The following is a 16,157-nucleotide window of genomic DNA, read 5'->3' as shown; positions in this document are numbered from 1 at the left end:
CGTTTGGGCTAGTCCTAGAGCTTCAATGAAAACTTGCCATAAAGCTTTAAAACTTTAAAACAATTGAGATTGAAAAAAATTAAAAATTAAAAAGTACTTAGTTATAAAACAAAAAATCAATAAACCAGTTTTCTCCTTTATATAATTTTTCCATCTATTGCATTTTAAAATGTTCATGTGTTCTGCAAGCATAGTTTCACATTGTCTAGGATTTTTAAAATTATAAATTGAATTGAAATCTCTGCAATTAATATTGATAGACCAGATTTCTGTTTTGCTTTATTGATGTTTTGTCCGATTATTAGACTTTCTTAATACATATGCCAACATCAAATATAAAGTTATACTATATAAAATATTTATATATATATATATATATATATATATATATATATATATAATTCATTGTGTGAATGTGTGGCTGTGTGGATGTGTATAAATTGCAACGGCTTAAATAAATAGGTAAGCCCCCGTATAAATTCAATTCAATTCAACCGTATTCACTTGTTTAGATATCTTACAGCTCGTTGTCTGCGCTTGTTTGAGATGCAACTCGGAATGCAGTTCCTCCGGCATAGTCCGCCGTTTGGTTTCTTTCTGGTTCTTTTTCTGCAACTTTATTTTATATATTATTTCTGGCTCTATCGTCCACTCTTTTACTACAGATAATGCAGGTACTTATTTATATTTATACGATATCCATCCGTCTATAAATACTGAAAATCGTCTCAGACCATCCGATGGCATTACTTTATATTGGTAATAAAGTCCGTGATAGAATTACGTTTCCCGCGCCTTGCAACGGGGGACCAATATTTTATGGATGGTATATATTTCATCGTGGTAATTTTTGAATGCGGGTTTAGACGTTTAGTATTCGTTTACTGCATTTTGTGAGGATAGTGCCGTCGATGCGTGGGCCATTTGTTGTAGTCGTTCCTACAAATCCGACATTCAATAGCACAAAATTTAATTATACTTAGAATAGCACGAAACTTAGTTCGCTCTGTCGCATTCGAATCCAATTTTCAATCTGACACTAATTGGAATAATTGATCACGTGGATTCACCGCGAATACAGTCTCTTATCTGTCTATTCTATTCATTTCTCTCAAGTGTTAAACGAGACATGGTTATAAAAAACGAGATAATTTTATATTTTATAACATAGTATTAGGTTTAACCAGGTTTAACTATTTTCTCAAACATTATGCTAACTATAAGTAAAAATATTTTCACTTGATAAGTTATAATTAGGCTGTTAATGAAAAGGTTATTATTTACAAAAGCCAAATTTGATTTGAAGTAGATTTAATCACCGACATAGAATATCACATTTACTTTTATCAAGGGTTGTCCACCCGTACATATTTTATAAATTGAATAATAAAATCTGAAGATACAACCGTTTTGGATAGGAAACTCCAAATATGCCAATTCAATTTAAATGAAATCAGTTTTAGATAAGGCACTTGCAATGACTACCTACCATACTACCATCATACTTCATAAACATTTTTATGTGACATGCTTTGCACTTGCTAAACCATGTATATTATTTTTGTTAGCTGAACTATTTGTGTTAGCTAGAATTATTTGTGTTAGCTGCCCTTTCCACTTAGATACCAATGCCATATACATCATTCAATATCAGTTAGTTTTTCTTGATATCAAATATTTTTTATAAATATTTTTATGGCTGCATATACATATATATTATATAAAATGAAACCTTCCTAACATTTATTATAAGAGTTGGTTTTTGCCTTAAGTGTGTTTGGTTGTATTGTTCTTTATATTTCCAACAGCTTGGTCATTTATGGTTAGTCATTAATTTGTAGCGAAGTGTTCCATGCAATTAATAACGAAAAGTTTTACCATTAAAATCTGATTTTACAGATGGCGCATACAATTTTTACACCCCTATAAATCACTTATGAACCTCTCGAGGCATTGTTTTTTACGAGTACTTGAATCGATTTCGTCGACAGCTAATGATACATTGTATTGATAACTTGCTTCTATTCGAAAACATCTTTGGGTTCGCCTTATATTATTTCTTCCTTCATGTTGTTCTCGGGAGAGGATTCGCTGTTTTTTCTGTTTTTCGCGATGAAGATTGTCTGTTGACGTGGTCAACGACCCCCGCGCTCATCCGACTAGCCGCAGCCAAAGCCGCGCGCTCTTATCATCAACTGATCGCCGGCAAATGCGATTGTCCGAGAGCAGAATCCTTCTATTTTACATTTGCACGGCACAGATACCTTGAAACAGGGCTGACATCCAATTGATATTGATGTATCATCTTAGATCGAAACTTTTGCTTAATGACATGCCCCGAAAATTTAATTAGGTATCGCATTCCGTTTATTGATTGATATGGGATTGAATTGAATTGAAACTATTTGATAAGGGACTCAGAATTCATAAAAAAATTGTGGACAGTTGGTTCTTGCTTCATCTTTTCATTTAGGATTTGGCGGAGGTCATTAAAAGCATAAGCTCAATTTTTAAAGATAAATTCGGATGGACATGCAAATCCTGAAATACATTTAGTCCCGTCAGCCAAAGAAATAAAAAATGGGCCACATCATAATTTCTTTCTGTTATGCACAGAAAAATGTTCCACACAAGTTACTTATAAATGTAATTTCTTATTGTATATCATTATTATTTAACTATCATTTATTTATATATTATAAAGATATATATATATATATATATATATATATATATATATATATATATTATCTCTATTATTTACAACTGTCCAGTAAAGGACCTTCAATAAATTTGGGACGTTGTATACTACAAGGGCATGTTGGAAAAAACAACTCAGTAGTTGTTTTTTCATTCGATATAAAATTCACAATATTTTATTGATAATTATATAATTTTAACTATTTACTTATTGAATAATTTCTTATAAATAATGATTAAGTTATTTCCATTTTTTGAGTTGATGGCTTAAATCCAGTGGCGCTTTTCTTTTCAATCTTTTTGGATAGTTCTCTGTTATCAATTAGTTTGCTAATGATTTTGGGTGACTGATTAGCTTGTTTCTATACTTGTGTGCTGTTTTTGTAATTACTTCATTTATGGTAGGTGTATTCGTGTCGGCATGAATCAACCAGTTGGGAATATATTTTGGAGCTCCTAAGGCAACTTTCAAAAATTTGTTTTGAAATTGCTGTATTATTTCTATATTAGTCTTATGAACACTGGCCCACAATTGTATACCATAGCACCAAATTGGTTTGAATAAAGATTTATATAAAAGTAGCTTATTGTATGAACTTAGTTATAAATTTATAAGGAGCAACAAATAACAATAACAAATTAGAATTCTCAATAATTCAACTTAGAGTGATAAATGTAGAAGCAATAGTCGATACATTGGAAGTTGTCTATTGGCAACACTTGCAACGAAAAGATCAAATATCAACATACAAAAAAATCTTGTTTGATAAAACTTTGTACAGTTATAGTCAAAACGAACTCCTTCAAATATAGCCCTATAAGAAAGTGCCTTATACTGTACCTAATCTCACATTACACTCTATTCAAAATGATGAATTCTACACTTTTGATGTATTAGGCGTCAATCAAAAAATTTCCATCAATGCCAACCTCATCTAATGTGCACTATTATGAGCTACCCATTAGTTAACCAAACTTCTTGGGACAAATAACTGTTATATACTGAATTAGTTTTAGTTATGCCACCGTTAGCAAGGGTAGGGAGAATCTCATCATCACACTGCTATTTCCATCCAATAGTTTACGGTTATGACAATGACAACCAGAGTGATTCGAACCCAATCGAATTTTGAGTTTTGATATAATGAAATTAGATTGATTGGCAATATCAAACCCTGATCGACGTCTGTCTACCATCAGATTATTAGTTGTTAGTTGTACTAACTTGCTACGGTGCCGGTCAATACTGATGATCGGGTTTGAAACGCCTCGGGGCCGTTTAGAGACGACCATCTATATTTAGACTGCATATATGCTATCTTGTACGTAGAGAACCTCATAATACCGTAACTACTTTCGCGGTTGCCACTTTGATATCTGCAATTTTCTAAAGACTTCTTATAATACGATCTTGAGGTAAAAGAGGACAGAAGATTTTGAGATGCATTCACAAAATTCTTTAAAATTAATAACATCCCGAAGGAGTGGTTTATGTTTTCACCAGACTTGGTATTTCATGCTTTCTGAAGTTTCAAGTCATTCTCAGTCGTCTGATACCGAACTTGAACAAATGTGTGCGTGTATGTATATGAACCAAAATTTGGTCACTGATCGAAGTTTTCTGAAAAACTGATGTACTTATTCCAAAAATTTAAGAGCCCTTCGAAGTACCCCAATAAGAACTCACGTTGATTAATTTTGTTGGAAGATTGGCCAAACTATTTTTTATAGTTAGCTTATAAGTTCAAAATGACTCAACTATGGTTTTATCAAAAATCTTGAACCTATTTTGAAAAGTTAAAATGCCTTTGAAAGATATTAGTTAGAAATCGTGCTGATCAGTTTTTGGTAAAGCTGATCCTGCTTTTTTAATTAATTGTTAATTTTTTTAACGATTTTAATGAAAGGTATTAGAGAGTTTATGGCCTTAACGAACATTCTATGAAAAGTGGTTTAATTATAAAAATTCATTGAAGTTTGGAATAATGAGGCGGGTCAAAAACTCAAAATTTTTTAATCACTATTTTAAAAATCTCAATTATTATTGATTAGATCGATTACTTACATATTCCTAGAAATTTCTACAAGTATCCACAAGGCAATATAGCAACTTACATATTGTACTGTTCGAATAATCATAACTGGTATATGATTTAAATATACCATGTCCAATACCAATTTTTATTTTTCTGTGAACGAAGGCTAGGATGTTAGCCGAAACGTATGGATATCAAACAAACCTATAAAAATTCATACAATGTGGCTGATATTAATATTCAAGACTTTATTTTTCGGGTTCTTGTATCATGATTTTATTTATCCAATAGCCTCACTTTTTCTTAAAGAAGTTACTTATTTAATTATTCATTTAAAAAAAATTCTACGTTTCGGCAACGTGGGATGACCTCTTCTTTGGGAACTTTGAAATTATTTTATTTATAATTAAACACTCACTAATAATGAAATTATAAGTATACTAAAAATTGTGATTGAAAGTCTTCAAACTATAGATGATTACTATTATGAGTAGATACATATAGGACAAAGAAGTCTAATGGGTACATAAGGCCAAGGGTCTTCCTAAGGGACATCCCATATTTTCGAAACGTAGGAAAGATTTAAAAATCAGAAACTGAATGAATATATTTTAGAACAAAAAGTGGTTTTTAATTTAAAAAAATAAATAAAAACATAAAATATGTATATACCGGTACTCGAGCAAATCATAATATTTCTTCATAATCATCAAATAGTATTACATTTAAAAAAAACTATCTAGTGCTCGTCTTTTCCAATTATTATTAATGTTGAATATGAAGTGAATTAGTGATCTTACCTTTAATAGTCATTTTTTTAATTTTCAGTACCCAAAGCTTCAAATGGAAAATGAAATAGGCAGCGCCAAGGTAATTCTTCCAACGTCGGTCGAAGTGCTGTCGCCATCTGCCCAAGATCTGCTTGGCCGACTGCTTGAAATCAATCCACGCTTTCGGTTAAGATCATTACTAAATATGCGTGGTATTGCTTTTTTCAAAGGTTACTCAATAGATGATGTTATGAATTTAAAGGTGAGCTTAGATATATAACGTATTATTAAGTTTAAATTACTACCACAACCTACTTGCAAAATAGAAATTTAAAATTAATACTATCATGAGTATATACACATGGGTATTAAAGTTTTTCTGAAGAGCTATTCTATTTATGATTTAATCTTACTGAAGTAAAGAACTCATTTTTGCTTTAACAATTATTTATTTAATTTTTTATTTAATGTTTTCTTCAAAGTTCCTACCTTATATTCTCAAACCATAGGAAAAATTAAATAAATGTTTTTTTAAAAAAAAGTTTAGATCAGAAAAATAAAATCAAAAATATTAAAACTATCTAGAAAAACTTTAACTTTAACTATGTTTATATTTATATATTTTTATGTATATCTGTATAGATTTTTTGTTCAAAACTAAATCAATTTTAAACAAATTTAAATAATCGTATATATTAAATTGTATCGTCTTGATTAAAATATGTTTTAATATTCTGTTTCATTTTTAACGAAGTGGCTAAACAAATTATACACAACATTCATTCAGTGGTTTCAACCAATTAAGTAAAAACTATTATTCTATAGCAAGAAATTGTTAATCTGAATCATTTACTAATTTTTGTAAAATATTTGTGGGAGATAAATCTGATTTGAGTATGATTTAGATTCACTATTTTATACTATCGGATAACAGTTCTAATTTAATTGATTGAAACCACTGAAAAAATGTTATTTATAATTTGTTTATTTAATTCGGTAAAAATGAAACAGAATATTAAAATATATTTCAATCGATTAATAGAATTTATTATTAGATAGTATCATAAATTGTAAATTTAAACCTTACTGGTATCAGAATTATCTCCCCATAATATATGTACATAAAAGTGTTTGTGATGAATATTTTATAAAATATATTCACTGCATATGAAATAAATTCTTTGATAGTCTTTGTTAATACAAAATTCGAAAGCTATTTTATATAGAACTGGCAACAAATTTTCTAGTTATCGCTTAATAAACATTTTTCTGATTTTACAACCATTAACATTGCTTCGGAAATTAGTTTGTTCAAAACCTGTTAATTCAATTATTATTTCATGTATCAATGATTTAATACCTTCAACTATTTTATGATATTTCTCTATAATATCGATAGTTCTGGCAATAATATTATAGAAAAATATATTATTAATTGCTTTCTCTTCCTTTCTAGATTGTGCCTTTGCGTCTAATAGAGATGGCTTTAAATGAACCATTTATAATAACAGAAAGTTCCCAATGTACAGCGTTTGATGGATTTAGTTCAAGTCTTGTGTAGATATGAATAATAAAACTCTGTTTTTACTCGAATAGTCTAACATATCACTTTAGATAACCTGTATAACGTTGTTATAATTGTATAAATTGCATTCCATTATATTATAATTATGTTCGAGAAAGAGTTATTAATTATTATATAAAAGCGATTGATTATTGTTATAGGTAAAAAAGCCTCCAGCAGTTGTTGATACTTTCAATGTCCAATCTGTAATAATTGGATAGTACTAACCAATAAAGTTGATTCAATATTAATATGAAGAGATTTTTATTGACTTCCTGTGGGGTAAGTTATAGTAATTTAATTTTTATATTTACACATTTGTTATCAAGGGAAGTGAAAACTATTGAATTATAAATGTGTATTGCATGAAAAATATTGAGAGTTTTCTCACTACCACTTATTGTTTGTTCGTAAAAGTGAAGCACTGAATTAAAAAATTTAATTTATTAAACTGATCATTATGATTGATAATTTGGCCCTGTAAAATGAAGAAATTGTTACAAACCTACAGCTATTTCGAAATATACCCATTTATTACTTTCATATTACATGTATGGAATAATACAATTCCTATGTATAAAAATGTATTTGCATTACATTGTACAGATAACAGAAAATAATATTAAATATATTCCATATAGTTTTATATTAAACCATATTCCTCAACAAGCTGTTAATTTTGTCTTCCCGATTACCAAAGTCACCACCTTCGACATAATGCACAGTCTTCTTACGCCATCCACCAGTTGGTGTGTTCAGTTTGAAGGGCCACAAGAAGTTCGATGTGTATTTAAAACTGGGTCCAACTGTGAAGATGTCTTTGACAAGATCTTCCATACAGATATGTCCAAAGCGAGCCAATTTCTTTTCGATGATGGTGTTGTCAGTAATGGGTACACGTTGTCCATCAATTTTGGCAAAACCACGTTTGTATAACAGTTCCCTTACTGATTTCAAGTTCGGGTATCCCCATGTGATATAAGGTTCAGCAATACGGAGCATGTTGATGGTGGCTTTGTTCAATTTGATGAAGACACCATTGTTGATTTGTTTCAATCTGAACAATTGGAGAACTTTACGTACTTTAGGGGCTACTTTGTTGATACCACGAATACGGATGACAAATGCTAATTTGGCTTCAGCAGGGATGTAGTAGTTCTTCTTGTTTTGAGCTTGACGGAATAAACGGATTTCATCGCGCTCTTTTTGTCTGTATTCCTTCATGTAAGTCTCAGCACGGACGAAGTATTCCTTGCGATTAGCTAACTTTTTAGCCTTTTCCTTAACAAGGGATTGGATTCTGCGAGTGCGTTGTAAATCACGCCGTTTGCGACGTTTCAATACAGATTCTGGCACAGCAGGGAGTTTCTTAGACTCTGCGAGTTTTGTAGGTTTTACGGCCACCATTTTCTTACCTAAATTAATAAAATATATAAGTTTACAAACACAAGTTCACATAAATATGCATGCCAGAAGGATGAAAAACAATTCTAGGTTAGGATAGAAATATTATGTCAAAATGTATTTCTTTACCACACTTTTCTTTATACTCAACAGATATAAAATTAGCACTTAATTACCTGTTTAGATACACCCAAATGGTATATTTATTTTCGAGAGAATTAAATTCAACGTGATGCCGAACCACGTTTTCTAAAAAGGAAAGCACAGAGGACTTTTCAAGTATTTGTAGATGATAACAAAGGCAACACCAATCTAGATCGGAAATTGTTTGCAGCGCCACAACGTACAAATGTGGAACTAGAATTGCAGGACGTTTTGCTTACAACTTCATGGTATACATGTTTTTTGTTGATAGCTTGCTAGCGAGCTGTTAATTTCAAATATGGAGGACAGTTTTAGTTGTTGTTAGTGTTATTACTTTGCTGTTTTTTTAGTTTTTTATAATGTGTGATATATAAAATATAGACATCTCTTCACCAACACCTCGGTTTGCGTCAATTTTATCTGTCAACGTATCTTATCAAAAGACTTTGTCAATATTTTTGAAAATATAACCTATAAGTAAGTTTCTTAATTGTACAAAATGCGTGTTAATAACTATATGTTGGAAACAGATACAATCTTAATAATTTGCGACATTACATGTGTTTTGCTCTGGATACATATCTTGTCATCTAAATGTTTTCTATGGTTTATTTGCAGAGCCAAATTGCATAAGTACTTACACCTTTGCATCTCATATATACATCTTCATAAAATGGGTAGTAAAATGTGTGAATATAATAGTGTAGTCATACTTTTTCATTGTATATATACACACATTAAAAATGTCGGTAGTAAAATGTGCGTATACAAAGTGCTTATAATGTTATTAATGTGAATATAAAAGTGATTATAATAAGTTTTCTAATCAGTTGCAGTGACAGCAGATTGTTCGATCTTCAAATAAATCCTGCTTATAATGACTGGCACTAGGTATGTATGCAAGCATTAAGTATTTAAAATACTTAAGTCCAAACATATTTAATATCACCTTTGATTTTTGTTCTACAGGGCCACTATGAAAGCTGCAAGAAATATGACTGCAGATAGCAGCCCTCGAAGCGGAACTACCCAGAGGCAGCCATTTTGTCATGGAATGAGCAACAGGTCAGTTTTTTTATTTGTACAGCATTTAATTCAATATCACACTGTTCGTAACATTTTCGGTTCAGGAAATAGAATTTATAAAAACGCCATAAAAGCAATTCAAGCGTTTAGTTTTACATAATTTGCTTGGCCTTATTGCCACTTATTTGCTGACTATAATAAATGCCAGTTTTGGTTTATACTACATATAATATAGTCATTTTCAAATATTTCATTAAATAATATCTATAGTTACCCAATCTCCAACGATTCTCAGTCTACTAATGACTAATTTTATCTCACATGCTGCATTTGAAAAATTTCATCTTCGCTTTGTAAATATTTGTTTTTAACACCTATTGTATCAAGCTATCTCAGAACAAACATTGAAATGTTTAAATTAAACATCTTTATTGCACTGTGTGCTATTTATTTATCTGTACAGTACATAATTCACGGTCATTATTCCATATTCAGAAGCCTATTTTATAATACTATGCAAAAATATTTATTTTCTACAACTAATTAACTATTAATTTATTTTCTTAAAAGTACAGTATTCAGTAATAAATTAATTTTTAAGTATATATAAATTGTGATGTGGGAGAAGAACTAAATTATTCATCTGTATCATCTTTAAAAAAATACATAATTAAAATATTGATTTAAAGTACAAATTAATATGCATATAAAGTACTTATGCTGCTGTTTTTACACCACATACATGTAAAACATAATTTTGTAAAACCATTGGACTTTTCCTAAAATTAATAGCACTATATTTATCATAATAAATATAGTATATCGATATATATTAAAAATGAGCTATTTTGGAATGTACATTAATTTAAGAATCTAATGGACATCTTTTGTTCAACATCTGTGCGTTCCAAAGCTTTACAAAAATCATCAAATGAGATCATTTGATCACCATTTTGATCAGCTTCTAGAATAGTTCTTTCGGCAATGCTTGACAATTGTTCTTCACTTATATTTGCACCCACCATCATATGTAAAATGGCAAGAAGTTCATCCCGAGATATCATGTCATCATTGTCCAAGTCATACATTTTGAATGCAACTAGAAGTATAAAATTCATTAATTGATAAATTAATTTTATGGATATTGGTCTTCAAATGCTTGTTAAATTGTGAATATTCAAAATCTACATTTGATACATAATGTTTTTTGATAAAAAGAAGTATTGGATAATTATATAATTACACTTACATCTCAATTTTTCTTCCCTGCTGTTCAATTTATTTTCCCGATTCTTCTTAATGGGTCTGAAATGTGCTAAGACTTGCATAAACTGTAAGAAATTCACCCTGTCATCATGACTTTGAGCAAAAAATGCATGGACAATCCTATCACCTAAGGGATTTATTGCGAGTTCGGGTATTCTCAAAAAATCATCTCGTGAAAGAGTTCCACAGTCTCCACGATCTAGAGATGTGAATCTTGAGTACAAACGCTCAATTTGATTTGGAGTGACTGGAAATAAAATACAGAACATTATTAAACATGAGTCACAATGTTTAAAGTTTGCCTTTTGTCAAGCATTGTATCGAAATGAAGTGAATTGTTGTTTCAGAGAAATTTCTTCTGCCGAATATAAACATGTGTTTATTCTTTTCAGATGGCAGAGTTGAAACCCTTCTTTTGAAACATTAGTGGAATAGACATAGACTATTAGAATGATGTTTCACAATCGATTTCACAGTTTGTGAAAATTGTTGTGGTGATGTTATGTGATATATGACATGTCTCTTCTCTTTGTATTATCTTAATATATATTTAAAACTTTCTACTTACAGCCAGTTTCATCTTGAATTCTTGCAATTTCTTCCTCTCTTAGTAGAAGTGAAGATTTGTTTCCCATTTTGTAACACTATATGATTTATACCGAAAGAAATAGAAATGTCTTAAGTAATTTTAACAAACGTATGGAACAAAGAGTTTAAATGACATAAAGGCCAAGCATTTGTACAAGGTTTAATCTTTAATCTATGAGTGCAAATATCATTGTATCGCTAATTGAGTTATCACGTGATCACGTGACTAGCGACTGCCCAAGCGAAATTGCAACTGTCAAAATAAACGTCAGAGTAACTTACGAGTTTGCGTTTAGATGGCACTAGGAGTACGCTTGAAATTGTAATTTTAGGGTACAGAAAGATTCCCAAACATTTTTGGGTCGTAGGCCCCTTGCTATGTTTTCCATTTTTGTATATACCTCCAACTTTTATCATGGGCATGTATAGATAACACTAGAAGTACGTTAAAATTGTAATTTTGGGGTATACAAAGATTCCCAAACATTTTTGGGTCGTAGACCCTTGGAGTGTTTTCCATTTTTCCATAGACCTACTTTTTCCATATGACATTAGAAAAAAATGAATTATAATTGTAAAAAATTGTAATTTTGGGGTATAGAAAAATTACCAAACATTTTTGGGAGACTCCTTGGAGTGTTTTACAATTTTGCATAGACCTCCTACTTGTTTCATTGGCATAGATGACACTAGAAGTACGTTAAAAATCTAATTCTGGCATATATAAAGAATCCCATACAATTTGGGAGACCCTTTCGGATGTTTCCTATTTTTGAATAGACTTCCTACTTTTCCCAAAGATTTCCAAACAATTTGGGAGACCCCTCAAGATGTTTTCTCTTTTAGGATAGACCTCATACTTTTATCATTGGCATAGATGATACTAGAAGAACGTAAAAAATTGAAATTTTGGGGTATATAAAGATTCCAAACACTTTTTGAGACCCTTTGGGATGTTTTCCATTTTTTGATAGTCCTACTTTTATCAATGACATAGCTATGTCAATGTTAGTGTTATCTAGATAACACTAGAAGTACCTTAATGGTGTATGGGAAGATTTTCAAATCTTTTTGCATCGTTAGACCCCTGGCGATGTTTTCCATTTTTGGATAGAACTCCTACTTTTTTGATTGTCATAGATGACAAAACAAGTACGTTCGAAATTGTAATTTGTGGCATAGAAAGGTTTCCAAAAATTTTTGATAGAGGCCTTGGGATGTTTTCCTTTTTTGGACAGACCTCCTACTTTTTTTTAGTCTTTGAAAACTAGTATATTTGACTACTTACAATTCTTAAAATTTGCTTCCTTTTTTTCTAATATCCTATTATTTAATCACTATATACAGTACTCGACCGGGATTCTAACTGAGTACCTCCTCACCCCTACTTACTTGACACTGTTTTTTTTTTTCTTGTGAATTTCTAAGAATTATAAGTTTAAACATTATTCTATTATGTGTATATACATTTATTAATTAAATTTCAAATAAGTTAAGTGCAAGTGCCATTTTCTTTTTTTCTTCTTCTTTTTACCACTATCTTATACTTCAAGTAACATATACAGAACTCGACCAGGATTCGATCTGAAGTTGAAGAAAAATTTCACCCTCCTTGTTTATTCTGATCTTCATGTAAAAAAGCAATGCAAGTTAGAAGAGTTTAAAATTTTCAAAATTGGTGCAGTTGTTTTTCGAAATGTTGTGTCAAACGATTCAGAATGACTTGTAATGAGAATAAATTTTAATATCAATTGATCAACACCAACTTTTTTGTTTTGACGACGTAGACTTCCTGCAAGTTGTTAAATACCCTTGTGCGTGAATATACCACTACTTTAAGAATCACTGAATATTCCTGTAAATATTGCATTTGCCAAATCGAGACCTTCTGAAGGTGATGTCACTAGTCTATCATAGGAAACGGATCTATTCTAATATTAAAATATTAAAAGTCACAAAACCTCATGGTATGTTAGGTTAGCTATAAGTGTCATGAAAGTTGTAATATAGTTTATACAGTGGTGTTGTTTTCTGAGGAATATCGAAATTTCTTTCGTTTAATTTCATACATGCGGTTGAATTGAACTTTAAAATTGTAGTTTTATGAGACATTTGTAATTTTATATAATTCCTCTGTGTTGTCTGAAGACATTGTGCAATTCATGTTACTGAATACTAGTTTCTTGGTGTAATTTTATCTATGTGTTGTAATTATTTATATAATTAACAATTTACAATTAATATGTTTGATTCAAAAACTTGTGCTGTCGAATGTGAAGGCGATAGTGGTAAGCCATTATATTTTTTGCTTAAGGAATGTGTATTATTTATTTCTTCTTATGCAATATCGTGGCTTAATAGTACAAATGTTTTCCCAGAACTCACATTTTTATAAAAAAGCTATTTAAATATAACACATATTTTATATGCATATATTAATATGTAATTTGTTAATAATCTTATTTTCAAGTAATCAAAATATAAATCATTATTGTACTGTTAAGCAACGATATAGTATTCATAATTCCTTTGAATTGAATGAATTATTATTTATACTTATTTATAATAATTATTATATAATTATTATATATATTTCTAATAAATATTATATGTCTGTGACATATAATTAGGATTTTTTTAAGAAAATTCTAATTGAAAGATATGAATATTTTTGGAGATGATTTGGATATTTCTGATATTTCGAGTAATTTACTTATTTCCTATAAGTCAAACATTGTATGTAAAATGTTTTTGACCAAAAATGCTTTGACGCATAATTAGGATTTTTTAAATATTTTTTCTAATTCAAGAATATGAATATTTCTGGGGATGATTTGGATATTTCATATATTTTATCTAAGTATTTTACTTATTTCTTATAAGTTTTCAAACTTATGTAATAAAATGCTCTTGACCAAAACTGCTTCGACGCATAATTACGATTTATAAAACATTTTTCTAAAAAAAATATGAATATTTCTGGAGAAGATTTGGATGTTTCATATACTTTATTCGAAATAAATATTTCGAAGCCTTCTTTATTGCGGTTATTAATTGTGGCAAACGTGTTCATTATTTTTTCTTATCTATATATAATTATTCTGTGCAAAACTTGCAAATTAAATTTAAATCCCAGCTTTTGAGCCGAAGTTTGTACTTCCCTGACCTGACTGTTGTTTGGTTGAATTTTTGAGTTTGTTTTTGGAATTGTATTGTCGGATGTAATCGAATTATATAATATTATAACCCATATTTAATATGTAAATTCAGGAGCAAATTAGTGTAAATTAAATGATATAAAACAATTTTGAATAGTATGAACTACTTATATATTTGTATTATTATTTGCATTGTTGACTTCTTTCTATATTATAGTAACAAGTTAATAATACATGTTGTAATATGAATATATAGTATTAATAAAAAATTGAATTTATATATAAAAAATGTTTTATCTATAAATATAAAAAAATATAATTTATGTATAAAAATATATATAAAAATCAAATTAAATCATTAAATTTATGTATACGATACCAATAAAATGAATTCAATAAAAGTGTACCTGTTACTTGTTTATACCTAAGAATAGCCTTTGTTTTTTAGGTACAGTTTGTTGGATACAGGTATACACATAAAGACAAATATTTAACTTGCGTTCAAATTTCTAGTTATAATTAATTTTCAGTTTTATATTTGTATAAAACAAATCAAAGCTTTAATGTGGACCGACCACAAATTATATTTTTAATGTCATTAAGAAGTTTACTTAACGATAATGTTTCATTTATTTCAATTTTTGAATATTTGCCCATGTCAATGCTTGCAGATATTCATTAGATTTTTTAAGTCTACTTTTTGTTTAAACTTAAAACAAAATTGATATTTAAAATAATTTTTTAGTTTTTTCAAGATACAATTCAAATTTTATAATGACAAAAAAATGAACTACCTATATGATTCTACTTGAGATTGCCTGGTCAGCACCTTCTTAATCTCCTAAGTAGTATTTTTTATTTGTAATACTTTAATAAATATAATCCGTGAAAAACTAATTTCGTTCGACAAAAATGTCAATAAAAATCTTAATATCGCATATTTGTTAAACAATAATAAACCGTGAATGCAACAACTCTGAAATTACTGATAAATTCTCCTGGGTATTGTTCAGATATTTTCAAAATAATAAGCGTAACTAATGATCGGATTGACTCTTACTGTGAATATATTTTTTCAGTTTTTATCAAAATTTTCAGCCATTCGACGTTTGTAATCACGGATTTTTCTCATGAACATTTATATTTTTCTTTATTTTTTAGTGGGCGTTATAATCGGTCAAAATGTAAGTAATTGTTATATATATATATATATATATATATATATATATATATATTTGGTATTAGAAATTATAATTGAATGATATGTATATTTATTTAATTAAATTAAACAACTAGTTCAATTAATTTGTGGATTGGTTGATACAGTTGATCAAAAAAAATGATTTAGTAATTTGGTTTCGATTTCTCTAAGTTCTCTATACCACTATTTTATATTTTAAATTCTAAATATCATGTAGAAAGGTTCAGTTTGAATTAATATATTCGATGATATTTTTTATCAATTTACGATTGTGCTCTTCTTTTGAATGTTAAATATTTC

At 29.2% G+C, this 16,157-nt stretch overlaps 3 protein-coding genes and 1 long non-coding RNA gene across 5 annotated transcripts in view; 2 read left to right on the top strand and 2 right to left on the bottom strand.

Moving 5' to 3' along the window:
- The window catches only part of LOC113383296 (serine/threonine-protein kinase S6KL-like), a 71,773-nt gene extending 64,474 nt beyond the window's left edge, over positions 1-7,299 (top strand). The window contains exons 8-9 of one of the 2 annotated variants that reach the window (XM_026621560.1): positions 5,565-5,768; positions 7,232-7,299. In XM_026621560.1, the coding sequence (XP_026477345.1) occupies positions 5,565-5,768; positions 7,232-7,291 (264 nt within the window). In that variant the 3' untranslated portion in view covers positions 7,292-7,299. Of the gene's footprint in view, positions 1-5,564; positions 5,769-6,962; positions 7,099-7,231 lie in introns of those variants that run through there. The other variant, XM_026621559.1, reaches the window with a different exon arrangement.
- Positions 7,300-7,655: 356 nt separating this feature from the next.
- LOC113382707 (60S ribosomal protein L7) lies at positions 7,656-8,780 on the bottom strand. The gene is made up of 2 exons (XM_026620933.1): positions 8,651-8,780; positions 7,656-8,485 (listed from the first exon to the last, which is right to left on the bottom strand). The coding sequence occupies exon 2, from the start codon at positions 8,475-8,477 to the stop codon at positions 7,719-7,721; it is 759 nt and encodes a 252-aa protein (XP_026476718.1). The 5' UTR covers positions 8,478-8,485; positions 8,651-8,780; the 3' UTR covers positions 7,656-7,718.
- Positions 8,781-8,948: 168 nt separating this feature from the next.
- On the top strand, positions 8,949-9,683 carry LOC113382899. Its single transcript, XR_003367699.1, has 3 exons — positions 8,949-9,095; positions 9,449-9,509; positions 9,588-9,683. It is a non-coding gene; the product is annotated as an uncharacterized LOC113382899 (long non-coding RNA).
- A 577-nt stretch (positions 9,684-10,260) lies between these two features.
- On the bottom strand, positions 10,261-11,658 carry LOC113382898 (calcineurin B homologous protein 1). Its single transcript, XM_026621148.1, has 3 exons — positions 11,479-11,658; positions 10,894-11,157; positions 10,261-10,743 (listed from the first exon to the last, which is right to left on the bottom strand). Exons 1-3 carry the CDS (start codon positions 11,543-11,545, stop codon positions 10,505-10,507), a joined length of 570 nt encoding a protein of 189 aa, XP_026476933.1. The 5' UTR covers positions 11,546-11,658; the 3' UTR covers positions 10,261-10,504.
- Positions 11,659-16,157: the final 4,499 nt, after the last annotated feature.

The sequence above is a fragment of the Ctenocephalides felis genome, unplaced genomic scaffold (genome assembly GCF_003426905.1).
Source record: "Ctenocephalides felis isolate EL2017-DRISC unplaced genomic scaffold, ASM342690v1 CF-g0.4_SCAFFOLD_03570, whole genome shotgun sequence".
In the NCBI taxonomy this organism is placed as follows: domain Eukaryota; kingdom Metazoa; phylum Arthropoda; class Insecta; order Siphonaptera; family Pulicidae; genus Ctenocephalides; species Ctenocephalides felis.
This window is presented reverse-complemented; position numbering and strand designations above follow the sequence as displayed.

Bases quoted from the DNA above. Each gene is read 5' to 3' on its own strand.
- LOC113382707 (XM_026620933.1), bottom strand. From the start codon at position 8,477: ATGGTGGCCGTAAAACCTACAAAACTCGCAGAGTCTAAGAAACTCCCT.
- LOC113382898 (XM_026621148.1), bottom strand. From the start codon at position 11,545: ATGGGAAACAAATCTTCACTTCTACTAAGAGAGGAAGAAATTGCAAGA. The intron at 11,158-11,478 runs GTAAGTAGAAAG...TTTTATTTCCAG, and splicing joins AATTCAAGATGAAACTGGCT to TCACTCCAAATCAAATTGAG. The intron at 10,744-10,893 runs GTAAGTGTAATT...TTATACTTCTAG, and splicing joins CAGGGAAGAAAAATTGAGAT to TTGCATTCAAAATGTATGAC.